At 42.2% G+C, this 18,950-nt stretch overlaps 1 protein-coding gene and 1 long non-coding RNA gene across 3 annotated transcripts in view; one reads left to right on the plus strand and one right to left on the minus strand.

Moving 5' to 3' along the window:
• Positions 1-4,532, minus strand: part of EZR (ezrin) — a 42,874-nt gene extending 38,342 nt beyond the window's left edge. Inside the window, exon 1 of the mRNA XM_085217143.1 lies at positions 4,494-4,532. Within this exon, the coding sequence (XP_085073269.1) occupies positions 4,494-4,517 (24 nt within the window). The 5' untranslated portion in view covers positions 4,518-4,532. The remainder of the gene's footprint in view (positions 1-4,493) is intronic.
• LOC104909743 (uncharacterized) overlaps positions 1-18,950 on the plus strand; it is a 33,291-nt gene that overhangs the window by 935 nt on the left and 13,406 nt on the right. For both annotated transcript variants that reach the window (XR_014881364.1, XR_792565.3), the window contains exon 3: positions 2,223-7,370. This is a non-coding gene — a long non-coding RNA (uncharacterized LOC104909743). The remainder of the gene's footprint in view (positions 1-2,222; positions 7,371-18,950) is intronic.

Genomic DNA, 18,950 nt, shown 5'->3' on the forward strand with positions numbered 1-18,950 from the left:
ATGTGGCAACATACAATCTGTAGGTTCCTGTTTGCCACAGCACATAGCCCTGTGCCATTCTCCCACAATCACCTGCAATATATGGGGAAAGATAGATACCTCAATGGTATCCATAACTACCAGCTTACTCAACACCTCTCCACCCAAACCCAACCAACGAGAACATGTTGAACCCATACAGGCAGTACTGTTGTCTGTGGAAGGGGAAAGAACAATTGCCATGTTGGAGTGTTTGTTAGAGACCCTTTGCCTCCTTGCTGGGCTTTTGCCTTTTGCAAGAAGTGTTTTCAAACCACCTTTGCTACAGAGCACTGTGAGTTGCTAAATTCTCAGTTCAGCAGGGCAGCAAGTTGTTTTTGTTACAGTGAGAAACTCTCTTCTGGGTCCCTTAGTTTCTTCCTTTACATTTCACTCCCTACTTCTGTCCCAATTGGATGGGAAGGTATATAAGGCTACCCCTTCCTTCCCTTTTATACAAAAGTCTATTCATCCTTTGCAGACGCAGTAAAACCAGACTAGCTCACATCTCCAGAGAGGGGATGAAAACTCTCAGTTCTGTGGCTTTCTTGACAGTGTCCTGGCAGTCAGCACACTGAATTTTTTGAGCATGGGCATCACGTGTAATACTGATAAAGCACTATCTGATAATGCTTACAGACTGAATTGCCATTTGAGCCAGGAGTGAAGGAACATGAGAGCACGCATGAAATCAGCTCTCATCAGGACAGTGTAGGGCAGAAATATGAAAAAAACAGATTCAAATGTAGAAGCTTGGGAAATTTACATATTAAAAAAAAACAACAAAAATACACAGTTGGTTCTGGACTTAGGCTGGATTGGCTAAACAGGAGAAAGCTTTATAGGCACCCTAACTACAGCATTTTGTACCAGACCTCACAATCAAGCATAAGAGCCAAATCAAAATGAAGACTTTAAGTTACAGGATTAACAGATGCTCTGATCCAACACTTGTTCTTAACCTGCTCTATTAAGAGTATAGCATTACTAACAACTTACAGGAATTACTAAAGCAGGGGAGGTGATGAAAGGACCTAGATTGCTCAGCAGGTCAGTAGCAGGACCCAGTTTCTGTTTTCTTCCCTGTAACAGCTCCTGTGCCTTACTGCCCTCTAACCAAACTGTATTTTAAGATCTTCCATCTGTTTTAAGGAGAAAAACAATTTAATGTTGCTGTTCTGCTTGTAATAACATTTCAACTTGATGTAAAGCATTTATGAATTCAAAGAATTGAACAGAATTTTCTCAAGAAAATCCTATCAGTATAAAGTAGTTTTGCTTAACAGATCTGGTGCTGGCATGTTTTAGTTAAAACACATCTTCCTAAGTGTGATTATCCTGAAATTAGGAAGCATGGACTCTTATGTCCTAAAAAACCATTATTGGTTGCCCACACAAAATCAACGGTCTCAGTAAGAGGCAGGTTTGAATTTCTAGTTTCTGAATATAGGAAGTGTTATCCAAATTTTCCAAGCATGGTTGGAATAATCTTGCAGCATCTCTGGTGATTTGTTTGCAGTTTTACTCCTGGGGTTTTTTCTAACTGGAAGCACAGAGTGACTTACTTCTGAGAACTTACAGGCCATGCATTCAATATAGCAGATAAAAGAAAGCATACCACATTCTGAACCACTTTGTATAGGTTTAAAATGAAGAGGATCATTTTCTTTGTCAATTCTAAGATCTGTAGGAGGAAAAGTAATCATATGGTATTACTGACAGTAGCTTCTGTTTCGTTGTGCATGACTGTGAATAGGCAGTTTATTCCCAGTTAGAATTCCTGAAACACTGGCATTCCTGCACTATCATGCTCCAGGAAGAGCAGCCAAGGATCTGTTGAGTTCCAGTTCTGCTTGAACTGAGAGCTCCTCCCTAAATACCCACACTGAGCTTAATGAAAACCCGACAAATTCAGGTCACAGTGGACGAGCGTTTTCTTTCAAAGCACTGTTGACATTCTCCAGGTCTCTTTTGTTTCTTTTGAAGGGGATATACATGGTAAAAGAGCTCAAAGCTTGTTCCTCATTTTTTGTTGTTCCTTAAATGAGAAGTTTCTGCCAAGTTCAATTAATGTGTTTTTCCAGTAAGTGCGAGTTTCTGCTAAGAAATGGTTAGGTGAATTCAGGCCTGGAAATAAATGCTGTTAAGTGATCCAATAGTTACATGCTGGAAGACCCTTATCTTTGCATTTATTTTTTTTTCAGGCTGCATCCACAATTGTTCCTTGAGGTTACATGACACTCTGCTTGACCATGATGGAGTTGTACAGGGACATACTAGATGAACACAGTTTAAACATGCATGTGATCAAGCAAGGAAAATCTACAATAATCGTCTCTGTAACTGAAATCCACAGTGAATTATTGATTTCATTAGTGAAAATAAATAATAGAAAAAGCAATAAGAATTTGCTCAAACTGTTGAATGAGAACAATCACATCACAAAGCATTGTTTAAAAATGTATTAAGTGACAATAGATGTTCACAATGTACTGGATTTGTAAAGATTATTCTACACATGTAAATCCAGCCGTGTTTGTCCAAGACTTGAAGCAAATGGAAACTAGGGGCAACACAGCTTTTACGTCTCAAAATGAAATAATGATCTTAATGCATATGATAAGAAAGGAAAGAGGAAGGGAGTTCCCCTGCACAGGTAATCTCTATTTTACCTTGATATCTTTCTTTGTGCTATTTTATTTGGAGTTTGATTAGAAGCAGAGCTCAGTGCCATGTATTTCAAATAACCCCTGCAAGACTGAATTATTTCTACAGGGACCAGCTCTTCTTTTTCTTTTTTTTTTTAAGCATCAAACCAGAGATGTATAAAGACAGTGTTGACAAAAAGAGTGGGTCAAATAATGTTGACCAGCTTAGTTCATGTGCTTCACAAATGGAATGCAGATGTGTGCCTACAGCAGGTGTGAGTAATAAAGGGAGGTGAAGGCAAAAAAGTCTCCACTGGATGATAGAGAGAAAAAATCTACATCACTGACACTTCTATTGCTCTCACTGTAAGGATGATGCTGTAGGAATTCAAAAATAAAGTAACAAGCTATTCCAACTAGTGTCAAAATTCAGAATTTCAGGGCTAAAATAAGCACACAAAATAAAATGTACAATTAATGGATATCAAGTATATTTTCTTTTCCTGTGATATCATACTGACTCACAGCTTTTAAGATCAGAAGGACCATATTGTTTGACTTTCAGCGTAAAGTAAGCTGTTGAGTTTCACCCAGTGATTCTCAAATCAAGACTCTAATGTTAGAAAGGCCTTAAATCTCAGACTCAGGACTAATTGACAGCGATTCTACCACCTTTCCAGTTCTCTCCACAGCAAAGTGCTCTTTCACTATAAGTTGTGAAGTTGTTTGCATTGACTGTGATTGGTTTTCTGATTCCACTTCAGAAGGTGCCCTGTCAGTAACGCAATTTACAGTTAAATACTGAGCAAAGATCTAGTATGGTTCTTGCCTCACCTGTCAGTAATATAAGCTGTACATTACTCTGATGTTTTATGCCAACTAACACAGTAGAAGAGAGTTTTCCCTCGTTTTTCCCTAATTCAAACATAAGGAATTGCTTGATGCAGAGGTTACTTGGTGAATCTCAGATGGTCCCATTTTTTTCCTGTTTTCCACTCAGAACCATCTCTTCCAGATGTTTTCACTATTTTTGCCTAAATTTAAATATTTAAATACTCTGTACAACAAGACCTTTCTCCCTTTGAATGCTTTGTAGCATAAGATTGTTTAGTGTTAATAAGTAATATCAGGGTTGCTGCTTATTACTGGCACTACATCAGCCTTCCTACTCTGCTTCACCTGCTTCTTAGAGAAAAGAGCATTTCAAAGTGATATTAGGTGCAAAAGCTCTTTCTGCTCTCCACAGACTGCAGCTGTCCAAAGGCAATTCAGTCTGCGTAGGGAACAACCAACGCAGAAAAGAATATTCAATGGAGGCTTCTCTTGTGGATAAAGGAGGGTAATTTGGACCTTGGTATATGAGTAAGACACTAAGCTGGAGGCTGAAGTACAAGAATCGTCCTATCTCTTGGGAAATCCTCTGTTTGCTTTGAGATAACAATAATGTTGAAAACAGGCAGGCACCAATAAATATGTAAGACCAAATATAAAGCAGGTAGAAGCAGAGAGACATTGCTAAACAAAGCAGAACACTGCCAACTTTCACTAGATCTGAATTCTAATTCTAATATTTTGTAAGGACTTACCTAGAACTGTACTTCAATTAAATATTCATTCATGAGAAAAAGCTATTTGTGTTTCACAGCAAACAGCTCATTTACAATTTACAAATGGATACATATGTCCTTAACTAGTTTTCAATGACCTTGCTATACAGTGAGGGCAAACTAAATTCATTTTATATCAAGGCTGCAGATAGAGTCACCTTATCTAATCAGCCCCAGCTACCTTAAGGCCAGTAACTCAGAAACAAAGAGGCTACCTTACCCAGTAACTTCTATGAGGCCTCATTGGAGGAGAAGGGGATCGGGTTGGTTATTGCTCACCTCCCATACTGAGGCATTCAGGTAACCTGAAACAAAGGGAGTTTTCAGTGCTTCCCAGTGACACACCTGTTTTGTGAAGTAATTACCTCTGACGCATGACACAAAAGATAAACACCGAGTCTTGTAACGTGTTGACTAGCAACTCCTCAAAACACCTTGGAAAATAGTATAATTACACTATTTTAAAATAGCAGGTGAATTTCACCTGTCTGCAGTAGGTAACTCAGGAGCTAGGTACTAATTGAGTACCACTTGAACCTTTGAAATAGAGTTGGAGTGTTGCCTCAGATGTTACCACCATGACTTAAATCACATACAGATGTGATTTGCTCCTAGGCAGAATGCAGCTTAGCTTTGTTTCACTCACTAATAGGCTGATTTTCTTTAAAAGGCTGCATGATGAATCCTTTGGTCTCTTCTAATAAAAGACAAAAGCAAGGTGAGGAGGAAAATCTATTTGGTTATACATAACATGTAACCTTACGATCACCTTTCGTGCCAGGTTTCATCCACATATCCTCCCAGTAATTGCTAGGAATGCCTTTGGAGTCAGATTTGCTGGTCCATGGCTCTGATTTGACATTCAAGCACTTACAGTGTGGGAGGATAAGGATGATCTGCTGCTGGACACAAGAAGCAGGGTGTTGTGTCCTTCCACCTGGTATCTGTTGAGGCAGAGGATCTGGTGACCCCAGAGCTGATGGTTCATGAGCTAATTGTTTGGTATGTTTAATTATCTTGGTGTGGTAAATCATAGTAGTTGCAGCAATCAAACATGAAGTAGAGTTTCTGTATCCAATTGGTTTGCTTCTTTTTCCCAACAATGTCATTTGGCCTTGCAGATCTGAGACCAAGAGCTTAGGACCTGGAAACATCTTGAGAACCATGTTGGTCCAAAAGCATATATACGCTGCTATGGCCCTTTCCTCTAAGAAACTGGGTTACTCTGTGTTGGCCTCCCTGACTGTGGTCTATCTGCCAGGACAGATGGGAAATGAGGTGTAAACGTAATATCAATCATAGTTTTCTTTTGCGAAGTTCAGCTTTAAGGTCAAACATGGTTCTTATGTGGATGTGGTTAAGGTAAGGTTTATCACTGGGCCATACCAAGTAATGCGGCCTGGTTTGACACAGTGCATTGAAACACAGACTTCCTAGGTGTGACCTCAATTCAGAGTGTCCAAGCACTCTGGGCATGGAGTCATGAGCAGCTTCTTGGCTACTGTCAGTGAGAAACTGGTCTTTGAGGCTGGTTTGCAAGAGTCTGCAACAAGGGTTCAGCAGACACAGCAGACTCCATGCAGACACAGCAGGCCTGGCTTGTGGGGCAGTTCTGTTGCCAAGCCCTCCATGGCTGCTCTGCAACACAGGACAGCAGCACCAAGAAGAGTGGGAAGACCAACAATCCTGAGTTTAGCCATTTGCTTCACCAACCTTATGCTATGAGACAGGAGAATGCCAAAAGGGCCTTAGAAACGACAACAAAACTGGGTGTGAATGTGCGGCTGAATCACGGGGTGGAGTAAGAGCTGGATGTCCTTGTGAAGAATGCCACCCGTCCGTCCCTATGTGGGGACCCCCTGCACAGGAGGTGTGCCGGGGAGGAGCTACCAGCATCCTGGAGACCTGCAGCTAGGGTGTCACAAGAAAGCGATGTAGACAGGACTCAAGAAAGCTCTCTTGGCTGTCAAGCAGCATTTCATCCAAACTGTTTCTTTCTGAGCACAACTGCCTCCAGCAACACAGCGTTTTTTCCCCAATTTTATTCAAATCAATAGCAACTCTCCTGCTCCTTTTAGGAGACTGTCCCATAAGTAAGCAATGTCACAGCAAAGAACACTTTTTTACTGTACTGCTGATATCTAAATGTGCTCTTTCCTTGCATTACTCTCTACCCTCTACCCCTATTGCCTGAAATAGCTGCTCACTTATCACTGTAGTGGGTTTAGCTGTGTTGTACGGATCTGTACAGATAAGAAACAATAACCTTTAGATTACAGCACAGACTCTTGCACAAAGTTCCTCCTTGTCTCAGAGTTCAGTCTGCACCCTTATTTTGAAAAAAAAAAAAAAAAAAGGAACAACAAAAAAAAAATTTGTACAGGAATTATATTAAAATGCAGCATGCAGTATAGTAGTGCAGTGCTTAAGGACTTTTGAAATAGCATTGTTGTTTCAAGCAAGATTATGGAGACCATTTCACCATAGTAGCCAGTGGGTAGTATCTGAAACGATTTCTTTTTCTATGCTTCAACAAGCAATTAAGTATTATGTTTCAAATGCCACTACATAGCAATGGTGAGTAAATAATGGCTTAAATAAGAAGGAAAAGTTTTGTTTGCTTTTGCAGGTGTTAAATTTCAGAGAACAATCTAACTCAAACAAAGCCCCAAACAAAAGTTATTGGCATTCCTATCTGACAACCTGAGTTTCATGGTAGAGAAGGCAAATAATCTAAATTCTCTCTCCTAGCCCTGAAATCTCTGACCAGTGATATTAACCATGGCTGTAAAATTGAGGCTGAGTTTTTTAATTTTGAGTATAATGTTTTTCTTTGAGTTGTTAATGCTTCAGAAAAATAATTGCAGCAACTGTGTGTGCTTAAACAATGTGTTTCTGTAATTAGTATCCTTAAAGAACCCAGTAAAACTTGCACTGACAAGCACATTGTAGGGCTGAGATATGAATGTTGGTTATTTTCCTGTTCTTCTAATAAACATAGCTTTTCCTCCCTTGAGAAAAAATGCAGTGCTGCTTATCCAGCACCCAGATGGATTCCAACTCACAGCCTAAAAGCAATCTCAGAACAGGAAAAAAGGTAAGTGGATCATTTTTAGACCAAGAAAATAATTCTGTGGAACCTATTTATGGCAAACTCAGCTGTAGTGAAACTACTTGCAGAGAAGAGAATGAAAGCTCCAAGTGGTGGTTGTGAGTGCACCCCTTCCCACAGCTCTCAAACTTGCAGTTCTGCCTCAGTGTCAAAGCCCTGCAGCCCAGATCAGGCCTTTAACCCAGAGGTTTTGCAGAGAAAATTCTGAGACTTCAGCACGGGTTCCCATTGCAATTCTTAATTGGTTACTTTAGATTACTGTTTCAGCCAAGCCTTGTTAATGTGAAAAGATAACCTTGAACTGTTTGTGGTTTAAGCATTATCCAAAGACCTGCAGCATACAGGGACAAAGTCAGAAATTCTTTTGCACTTGTGTGAGGTCAGAGTCAGACTGATTTTGTCAGTCTGAGCATAGGATCACAGTAATCCACCTATTTAATGGGCCTTATCAAACACTAGGTTTAGAGTTTGTGCATGCTCTTTTGCATTTAGTAAGAGTTTACAGGTCCAATGCTGCTCCTTTTAGTCATGGTGCTATTACCTGATTTCTTCTGCAATCTTATTTAAACACAGGTAAAGGTGGAAGAGGTAAGCTTTCTGTTCTCTAGGAAACTAAGATGATATGAATAGAACAAACTAGGGGCTCAGCAACTACACTAACCTTGTTCCATTTGCCACTCTTTCTGAGAAGAAATTATCACTAATATCCAACCCAAACCTCCCTTCTGCAACTTGAGGCCGTTCACTCTAGTCCTCTTGCTAGTGATCTGGGAAAAGAGGCTGACACGCACCTCGCCACAGCCCCCGTTCAGGCAGTTGTAGAGAACGATAAGATCCCCCCTGAGCCTCCTCTTTGCTACACTAAACAATCCCAGTTCCGTCAGCTGCTTTCCATAAGACTTGTGCTCCAGACCCCTCACAACTTTGTTGCCTTTCTCTGAAAATGCTCCAGGGGCTCAATGTCTTTCTTGCAGTGGGGGGGCCAAAACTGAACATAGTACTTGAGGTGCAGCCTCACCAGTGCTGAGTACCATAGATGGATGATAACTTTTCTAGTCCTGCTGGCCTATGCTATTTCTGATATGAAATGATGTTTGGTGGCAGTGCTCGCACTAGGGAGGTCAGGCAGACTTGGCTATGCATAAGTAGAAACAAGGAAAGGGAAGGTAAATGTGAAGCTACTGTTTGAATTATTGAAGTTTCTCCTTCATGCCTTCTTCAAGGATTATTATTTACACAAGATTTCTACCTTGGAGCTACGTACCTCACAGCTACATGCTGCTTCCTGGGATCCTCAAAAGCCTGGCTGTTCTGCTCTGCTCCATTATTCTTTTGCACCCTCTAACCCAACACTACTTTTTTTTTCTTCTTTCTGTCAGTGGCGCTACTGTGCAGTGCAGACCCTTTGCTCCTCACCCCAGATGGGGAGGAAGCTATCTTGAGGGCACTGGTTCTCGCCTCAGATGAGGAGGGACAGGAGAGGGTGGTGGAGTGAGGCATAAAGCAATACTTCTTATTCCTAGGAAGGAAGGAAAGTGTGACTCACCCTGAATTTGTCTGAAAAACTCTTTCACTGTCGATAGTCAGCAACCAGCAAGGAGGTTTCCCAGGTAGAAATTGCTCGGAATTACCCATCCAGACCTTGCCACAATGATTGGGCATGGTGGGACTGAGAGCTTTGATCTGTGCAAGCAGTTAATAAAACCCTTGCTATAAACAGGGTGTGCTGGCTGGAGGTGCCTCATGCTGGGAACAGACTGCTGTGAGACACCTGAGGACCTTCACTGTCACAGGTGGATGGGCAGCACATGCAAGAGAGAAAGGGCCTGCTACAGCATTCAGTAAACGCTGTATTAACAGCGTAACAAGATTTATTATACTTCATGACTTTTTTCACTAATTATTAATACTCAATTAATACGGCCCTGAGCAGAATGTACCCCCAAGTAAAGGAAGTAACTTATGGCCTGCTTTACAACAGTGCCATGTAAATACTTTGTTGCATGAAGTACTGCATTTCTATGGGAGTACTGGCACACTCAGGTGAGCAAACACAACACTACAGAGGAAACCAAGCACTTTTAGTCCAGCCTAAGCACTCTCTGTTACCAGCCTGGAGCCACCTGAAAGTAAAGCAACATTGTTAATGAAAAAAATGAGGAACTGAAAATGATTCCAACATGCTTTTTTAAACTCAACGTTTCTCTTATTTCTATACGACTTTTGCTTCATGCAGCTTGAATACATCGTTAAAGAGACCCCAGCCTTACTCCAAAACGCTCCTAAGTTTCAGTCACTGAAGAGCAGGCCCAGGATAGGTACCTGATAGCAAAAGGGTAAGAAAGGAAATACCAGGAACTGTGATTATTCCTCAACATTAGTGATATCTTAAAACCATCTTAAAATACTCTTCAAAAATTGAAAGCATTCACAAAGACATAATTGTGCAGCTTCTGTATTGTCCTGTCCTATCTGCCTCAGTGTGAGAAGCAGATTCTCCTCTGTTCTTGGTCACTATATCACAGAGCAGGTACCAAATTTCATTACCTTTTTTTTTTTTTTTTCCTTTCTCCACAGCAGAAAAATGCTTGACTAATCCATACAGGTTGAGTTAACAAGACAACTTCTTGGAACTGCAATTGTTAGTAAAAGTGATTTTCACATTGTAAGTCTCCGCAACATACAAGTTGCCCTGTTTTCTTGCATGCGTAAGACCTTCTCAGACATTTGCTTTCTATCCTCCCACATTCTGGTGCAGTTCCTTCCCTTATTGACCCATGCATGCAAAATGACCTCTACATTCTCTACAAAACTGTGTACTGTTTCTGTCAACTCTGGAGCTCACATTTTTCTGATAAAAGCTGCAATTATTTTTCTATGCAGTAACATTTGGAACAAGCAACACAACTGGCTTTACAAACAGATCTTCAGACTCTCATTAGGCTGCCAACAGTTGGCTCTTGGTGGAAAAAACCTTTGTATGTGACAAATTCACTTCATTTAACCACCCTCCTAGAACAACCTTTTAGAAGAGCTGCCTTCTGAATGCAAAGACAGACTACTAGTCAGCCTACCTTTCCCTGTGCACTGCAAATTGCTTAATAATGAGATAGGTAGAATCTGATTTTATGAAATCGATTACAAATATGTCAACAACTGCAACCTAAAATTTGCCCTTTCATGACTATAACTTTCCTCACTTACAAGCTGTTACAGTTCATTCTCTGACATCCAGAGGTCTGAGAAAACTGAGCTGTGCACTGCAGAGTTGGCCACTGCACTGGCAAGACAAAAACAGGACCTACATGATTTTTAAACACTACTCACAGATCCTTTATTCTCCTGCAGTAGATGAGACTTCTAGTGAGAGCAAAACTTCACTGGCATTCCTTGTTTGCTGGTGGTAGTAAAACTGCTGGTTCCAGTAACCTGCAATTATGACACTTAAGTGACGAAAAGCACACAAGACCTCCACTAACAATGAAGTTTCACTGTTTTAATGTTGGGGAATGACCTGCATTTTGCTTTTGACACAAGTCCTCATTTAATTCCTAGTGAAATCAGTGGGAACTGGAGAATCTGTGTTTGCTTCAGTTATAGGGGATAAACCAAACACTCAAGGATTATTTTCCTAATATCAGCAGAAGTGCTTGACCAGGCAGTTGATAGTCAGCTCAACAGTAGTAAAATTTGCATTCAGATACTACCTTTTGAAAGATCTTAGCTGACAGATGGATTTGTAAGTATTCACGTTATTTTTAAACTGTAGTTAACTGAAGCATTTGGGATGTATGGATCATTTCAAAACCACTTTTCAGGGAATAAGACTGAAATTATGTTGCATATATTTGAACCTTAATGTCAGTGAACCTTGACTTTCCAATCACTGGAAATTGTCTTAAAATTGAGTCTATGGTTAATCTAAAAATTACTTTTTTGTTGTTTGGATAGAGCAACACAAAACAAATGACATGGACAGAGCTAACCAGATGAGGCAGATTTGTGTAAAAACAGCAAACTTTACTTTCTACTTCCTACCAAACTTTTTCCCAGTAAAGACAATTCAACAGAGGGCTCCATAAAAAATCCTGTGAATCTTGACACACACTGAGGTTGTGTTGTCAAATATATTAAAAGTCTTGAAAAATCTCTCATAAGTTTTAATGGCACTTTAATTAAACTCTGTATGTGAGAGGCAAGAGATTCCTTGCTTTTATTATCTAGATGTGATCATCAGTGATGGAAGCTCTGTGTAAAATCTGTATGCTGGTACTTCCATGATATGGAATACGGCAATTTCTTCTGAAAGAAGAAAACAGTGATGCTGAAAAGAATGCATTTCTCTGTTCTTCCTACAACAGTACTATGTATGTAAATACACATAAAAGCGCAATACAGCTCTGAGTATATAAAAGACGAGAAGCCAGGGTTGCTCTTTAGAAATTATGAGGAATTTTTATTACAAAGAACTAGCAGCAAATTCTTTAAACGATTACATACTTTCGAGAATAATTAGTTTCTTTAAGCAATAACAGAAGAAGGTTCTGAAACGCTGTAACAGAAGTTGGACAAACAGAAAAAGTTTATGCAAAGTTTATGTATTTTGTTGTAACTCCACTAGCCAAAAACATGATCTGAATCAGGACACAGCGTGAACTGAACCAGTCAAAGTCCAAGTAAAATTTTACTATAGATGCTAACAGACAAGACTCTAAAAAGTCTTTCTTTCCTGTCTGTGTGCTAAGGATGTGATAGGTCTATCCCCTGGCAGAAGCCATCCAGGATTCTTTTGGCTCAGGCTCCAGATTAACACAGATCATCTCTGCACAGACAAATTCTTTGGGAGATGAAGGGTTTACACAAGTATCACCAGGCCACACAAATATGTTGTTGCATTTCAAACCTGTTTCACTGCCAGAAATTGCAGTGTGTACAGACCTTCCTTTTGTTTAGGGATTTCCCACATCTATCTCCACACAGCTCAACTGCTGCATTCTTCCAATTACTACATCCAAGGACTCTACAGATGGTGATTCCTGGAAGATTTAAGGGAGGTAATTATCTCTGTTTGGCAAGTCTTGTACTAGATTTGTCAAGCTAATACTTGAGCTGCTTTTTCAGAGCACTGTCTCACTTTAACAGAGTTTGATTAACTGAAGAAAAATCCACACCCATGGAAGAACACTAGGCAATTACAACTCGACTGTCCTCCCAGTACAGACTGGCACACAGCACGTGTTGAGCTCTTTGACCACATAAAATAGCAATCTTATCTTTCTCTGTTCTCACTGGAGTTTTCTGACCTTAGTATCAGGCGCATACCAGCAGTCCTACTGGAAGCAAGAGGGACTGCAGCTACTGAAAGCATACATCTCAACTATAATCACCAACTGTTTCTATAAATACAGAGTATGAAAATAACACATCTTTTATCTGCCAGGTGTTCCAGTGGCTATTTTTGAGTGGCGCCAAGACTTGATAACATATTTAGCCTACGTGGTAAATGTTCACAAAGTGGTTGCACTACATGCCAAAAATAAATCTTCAGTGGCCTGAGCTATGCCACCTCCTGTACTCTATGCTGGTGAGACCTCACCTGGAGTACTGCGTCCAGATATGGAAATCACAGAATGGCCAGGGCTGGAGCGGACTTCAAGGATCATGAAGCTCCAACCCTCCTGCCACATGCAGGGCCACCAACCTCCCCATTTAATATTAGACTAGGCTGTCCAGGGCCCCATCCAATTTGGCCTTGAACACCTCCAGGGATGGGGCAATACAGGAGAGATATGTACCTGCTGGAGCACATCCAGAGGAGGATCACAAAAATGATCCAAGGGATGAAAACATCTCTCCTGTGAGAGCAGACTGAGAAAGCTGGGGCCATTCAGTGTGGAGAAGGCTCTGGGGAGACCTGAGACCAGCCTTTCAGCATCTAAAGAGGAACTTCAGGAAAGACTCTTTATAACAGTCTGTTGTGTCAGGACAATGGGAAATGACTTCAAGTGAAAAGATATGTGATTTTGACTAGATATAAGAAAAAAAAATACTGTAAGGGTAGTGAAGCACTGGAACAGGTTGCCCAGAAAGGTGACTGATGCCCTGTTTCTGGGGACAAGGAAGGTTGGGCTGGAGAGGCTGTAAGTACCCTGATCTAGCTGCAGATTGTCTCTGTCCATTGCAGGGGAGTTGGACTATGACCTTTAAGAGTTCCTTCCAACACAAATTATTCTAAAATTATATGATCTGGTTTTGGAGGAGTAGGGTAAGCAAGCATGCACCTACCTGGAAATAAAAATCAGCAAAGTTGAATGGAATTAGGGCTTGCTGTACATTGCCAGCATCAGGGGCCTGCAGAAGTCCACATGCAGCACTTCTGAGGGCAGAACACTTCTGTGAAGCCTGGCATAGCTGAAGACAGCACAGCTACCTGTGCACTCACTCTCTATGGATACCCTAGTGCTTTCACTAATAGACTGACACAGCAGTGGGACTCTTCCATTCTCTCTCCGCTAAGGTTCACCCTTACAGCTGCCTCCCCTACCAGCCTATCAACCCTTCTCTTTTATGGAGACACCAATAGACAGGCGACAGCAGCACCACGAGATGCTGCCCACAAGATGCCAAACCTCATATCCCTACAACCCACTCTGCCACAGCCTGCCTGCAGGCTCCTTACACCGCCCCGCCCTCGGGTGGCGCTGCCCTCCCCAGCCCACCCGCCGCACCAGCAGAAGCCCTCAGCCCAGCTGGGCGGGAACCTCCCCTCAGCCCCGCCCCATTTTGAGTTAAAAGGGTACAGAGGGCAATTCCTGTCTCCCTCAGCTCTAGCTAGGGAAGAAGCTACAGTCTTCCTGCCCTTCTGCCCAGCCAGTACAGCACAGCCCACAGGCCCAGGAGCGGCTCCCAACACTGCCCTGCTGAGCTGTCACAGGGCGCACCGCGCCCCCGCCCAGGTGACTGCTCTCCTTCCCGCGCGATCATTACGCATGCGCACAAATACTACCGTACGCGCCACACCTCGGTGGCCACCCCTAGCACCCAGGGAGGGTGTGGGGAGGAGGTGCAGAGGGAACTTTGTCCTGGGAGAGCCGCTGTCGTCATGCGGAAGGTGGCCAATGAGCGAGCGCGATTAAAATAGCACACTATAAAGAACAGCCCGCGCTGCGTAGCGCTTTGGGCAGCTGTGGCGCAGTGCTGCGTTAGTTGTGGTGCCTGGCTGCGGCTGGCTCACGCCGTGAAGGGCTGCTTGAGGCATATCTGCGTGGTTGCCATGAGAAGTGATGCATTGAGAGCCTCACTTCCTCTCATGGATGTGGTGGTCCTTCCTGCTGCGTTTAGTTCACTTCCTCCAAACGTGCTCTCCTTATTCAGACTTAAGAGGTAGCCTGTGCTGTGCTATTGTGGGAGAGCTGCTGTGTGTGCTGCGTTCTTAAAGCGGCATCTGTTTAAGGCTGGCTGTTATCAGTGGAGGAAGTGGAGAGAGAAATATTACTGTACCCTATACTCTTCCATCTCTCTTCCATTCCTCTGAGCTGCGCTACAGCAGAAAGTGCTTTCAGACGTGCTATGAGCCCAGGCCTTATGTGGGGTAGGTCTTAGAAAGATGCAGGTTTGGCCTGTAGGTCACAGCAGAGACTGGGGTTTGCTGCTTAAGCCTCCCAATCCTGCAATCCTATAGAGGCACACATGATAAATACAGTGTATGGAGGAGCATAAGGTGAGGTTTCTATACCATTTCTCTCTGAAAGACTGGGCTGCTTCACTGAAGTGGGAGGAAGAATGTATTAAGCACTCAAGATGTGGCCGGCAATATCAATGATCTATTTGAGGACTTCTGCTTTAGTATGCGGTCAGGAAAATGTGAGCAATATGCTGACTTCACGGCTGTACTCAGACTGCAAGTGCTGGAAGTGGCTCACTTAGGAGATGTGTTCCTACTTGCTGCAACTCTCTGCTTCTGTGGAAATACCCCTAGCACAGCTGCTCTTGATCTGCGCTATGGGGTTGTGTTGCACGTTCTCACCAATTACATACGTTGCATTGCTACTATTGAATCAGCTAGGTTATCTCTGCTAGCATCGTCAGGGGTTTTTGGTGAGTTAACAGAGAGCATACATTTGCAATTTGGGAAGGTCAGTGATGCATCTTACATGCTTATAGATACACATATGCTTCAACTCAGCTGAATTATCTAAATATGCAAGAATTTTGTTCTATTGTATAGATAGATATATATAATTCTATTCTGTATATATATAAAAAGTTTCCACTGGATTTAGGGAGAAGTATTTACTGAAATGTTTAACATGGCAGCAGGGAGGAGGGAGGAGAGAGGGATCACCAGATAAGATTATGCGGAGACAGGTTCAAAAGAAGATGCCTCTTCACAAAATGCACTTAAATTTTGGAACTCATTGCTACAGGACGTTGGAAATGTGAGAAGTTCAAAAAGCAATTAGGTACAATCATAGAGGAAGAATCCATGCGAAGATGTTCAACACAAACACCTCTGATTCAGATTCAGGATCTCTTTGAGGTGTAAATGCGCATCCTGCGGAAGCATTTTGGGGAGCAGCCTGCCCCATCCTCCCTCTGTCATTAGGTGGATGCTGTCAGCTGCTGCAGGAGATGGGTATGGAAATGCTGCTCTGCACAGGCATCTCTGTGTTTAACTGTCATTCAAAAGCTTTTTGCAATCTTTGATAAATAATAAACAGCAATTCTGGTGATAAACTTTAATGTTACTTGAATAGTTATGTCCTTATGTGCCTGTTCTTCCCTGCCTGTTGCTTTGACTGTACACTGGAAGAGGATGGAAGGTTGTTTCTTCATTTGCTTGTATGACACCATGTAAGCTGAGCACTGACCTGTGTTTGTGGTTTCTAGCATCGTGGACATGAACAAATATGACTGATCTGTATTTTTGAATATGGGCACAAGCCAAAAAGTTTGCTTCTCATATAAACATCTGAAGTAAGAAACTGTGCATTCCAGTCCTGATTGCCTGTAAGAATTAGTCAGGTATTCTACTTGAGAAAACATTGAATACCAGCTGCCTAAATAGTAGGCAGTAGAAATAAAATTTCATGAGCCAGACCTGCAATAGCTTATATTTATTGTCTAGGAGCGTGGGATTGGACCATGAGAACCCACTGCTAATGAAGGCTAAGGTCAAGGATGAGACATCAGTGTAGCAGAACAGATGTGAGGGCTGCATGGTGCCCACGCCCGCCTCTGCCCCATCTCACCTCTAACAGGACTGTGCTCATCCCTAATGCTGGTTCTACATCTGCCTCACTGAAAGCTGGTGCTGGCTTCTGCCCATGGACAGGCTGCACACACTAAAGGTCTTCTGCTCCAAGTCCACACAACTACCTTTGTGTTGGATGCTTTTTGCAGAAAGAACAGGGTGTCCCTAAGGAGGTGTGGAGGGACTTGGTGATGTTAAGCAGGCAACTGCTGAGGACGGTGCACTGACTGCAGGCTCAGAAATTGGGTCAGCTGGGCTTGCTCCTCGAGTTTTTCCTTGTAGCAGGGAGATACAGTTGCCGTGATGTGTGATGCAGGTAGCTACTGTTCCAGTCTTGCTGCCAGAAAGAGATGGGTTGATGCACGCATTTCCCAGAGTCAGTTGTCCATATTTGTATTTCTTTTTTTTTCTTTTCCTTTTTTCCTCCAAAGACCTGGTTTTTAATGCTCAGAAATGGAAGTGCCATGAGGTCATATGGGGAACAGGAATATCTTCATTTTACTGGATTCAACAGTATTCATGACAGAACTTCTGAAAAAGCTTTAATTCCTTTCCTGCCATGGCTGGAGAGCCGCTATACACTGTCATGCTGATTTTGAAAATAATGGAAATCCAATGTATCAGGTGAAGGAGATCAGCCCCAGGGGATGATCCCTCCCCTAAGTGGGTTTGAAAAAGGAAGGGCGTATGATTCTACTGAGAAATATTCTTTACAGAGGATTTCATACCAGTGCACAGCTCTCTTGGCTCAGTGGCACAGCTTATCACATGCATGAAGGTCCAGCTCAGGATGGCTGTGGGTCACCTAGCAAGAGCCAAATGATAAACCTGTTCTTTTTCTTATTTGTTTCAGCTGCACTTCTGTTTGCTCTGTTGATTTTGCAGGAGACTGGAGAGAGGCTGCATGCATTCATAACGAGAGTCAGCATGTGCTTATAGATGCTGATAATGAAAGCCAGTCCTGCTGCTAAGTCACATTTCCTGTATGCCTCTGCGACTCGTTTTGCTGGTAACTATGCAGAGCATGGCTTTAGCAGCCCTTGAGAAGTAACAGTTTCGCTAAGGATGAACAGTTCTTCAACTGCTTAAATACTAAAGTACATCTGGGACTCAGGTGCTTTATATAGAGCCTTTCTCCAGGAGTTCACATTGTTGGTATACCTGTCATCTTCTGTATTTCCCAGTAACTTTTAACAAACCTCAGATTGTCAATAGATGTCCAAAGTCAGAAATACCATGGAAAGAGAGGAGAGATCAGAGGCACTGGCAATGTGTCCCTGGGTTTGAGGGGTTTTCCAATCATGCATTAGTGTGGCACTGATTTTTCTTACATACTCTTCTTGCCAGTCCCAAAGTGCCTCTGTCTTTAAAGTTGTTTGAAGCTCAGGTGCTTCTCATGTTACTATCATAGAATCATAGAATCATTAAGGTTGGAAAGATCATCTAGTCCAACCATAAACCCAGCCCCACTGTGCCCACTAAAACATGTTCTTCAGTGCCACACCTATACATTTCTTGAATACCTCCAGGGACAGTGACTCCACCACCTCCCTGGGCAGCCTGTGCCAATGCATCACCACTCTTTCTGAGAAGACTTTTTTTCCTAAGATCCAACTTGAATATGACGAACCAAACATTTCCTTTATCACTGAATCGTTTTGAGTTGAAAGGGACCCTTAAAGGTCATCTAGTCCTACTCCCTTGCAATGAACAGGGACTCCTACAGCTAGATTACGTTGCTCAGAGCCCCATCCAACCTGAATTTGAATGTCAGGGATGGGGCATCCACTACCTCTCCGGGCAACCTGTTCCAGTGCCTCACCACTCTTACTGTATATTAGATCTACATTAGTACTTTTTACATTTTAACAAAAGATATTTTTGCTCTTCAGGCTGCTTTTGGAGAGAAATTACAATTCAGTTTGAAATTTGGGAAGCCCTCATTTTAAAATATTGTTTCAAATGGAAATGTTGGGAAAATCTGGACATTCTTACCAAAACATGTTCTGGATCAATATTTATTAAACAAAGGTGATTCTAACTGGATTTGTGAATTCCAGTATTACTGAACCATTTGTTTGCAATGACCATGATCTTAAAATTTTTTAAATGAGTTGATTTCTGTACTAGAGCAGAAAAATAGTTTCTCAGCAATTCCACAGTGGAGCAGAGAGACTTGGAGAAAGCCTAGAACTAGTGAGACTGCAGCTTACCCTCCCTCTGCTTGCAGCCCTCTACCCCAATCCTGCAGCTGTCCCCAGCAAGAACCACAGTGCCATAGTCCCAGGTGGCTCCCACAAGTCCATCTTTAG

Source organism: Meleagris gallopavo, chromosome 2 (assembly GCF_905368555.1).
Source record: "Meleagris gallopavo chromosome 2, MGAL_WU_HG_1.1, whole genome shotgun sequence".
NCBI classification, from domain to species: domain Eukaryota; kingdom Metazoa; phylum Chordata; class Aves; order Galliformes; family Phasianidae; genus Meleagris; species Meleagris gallopavo.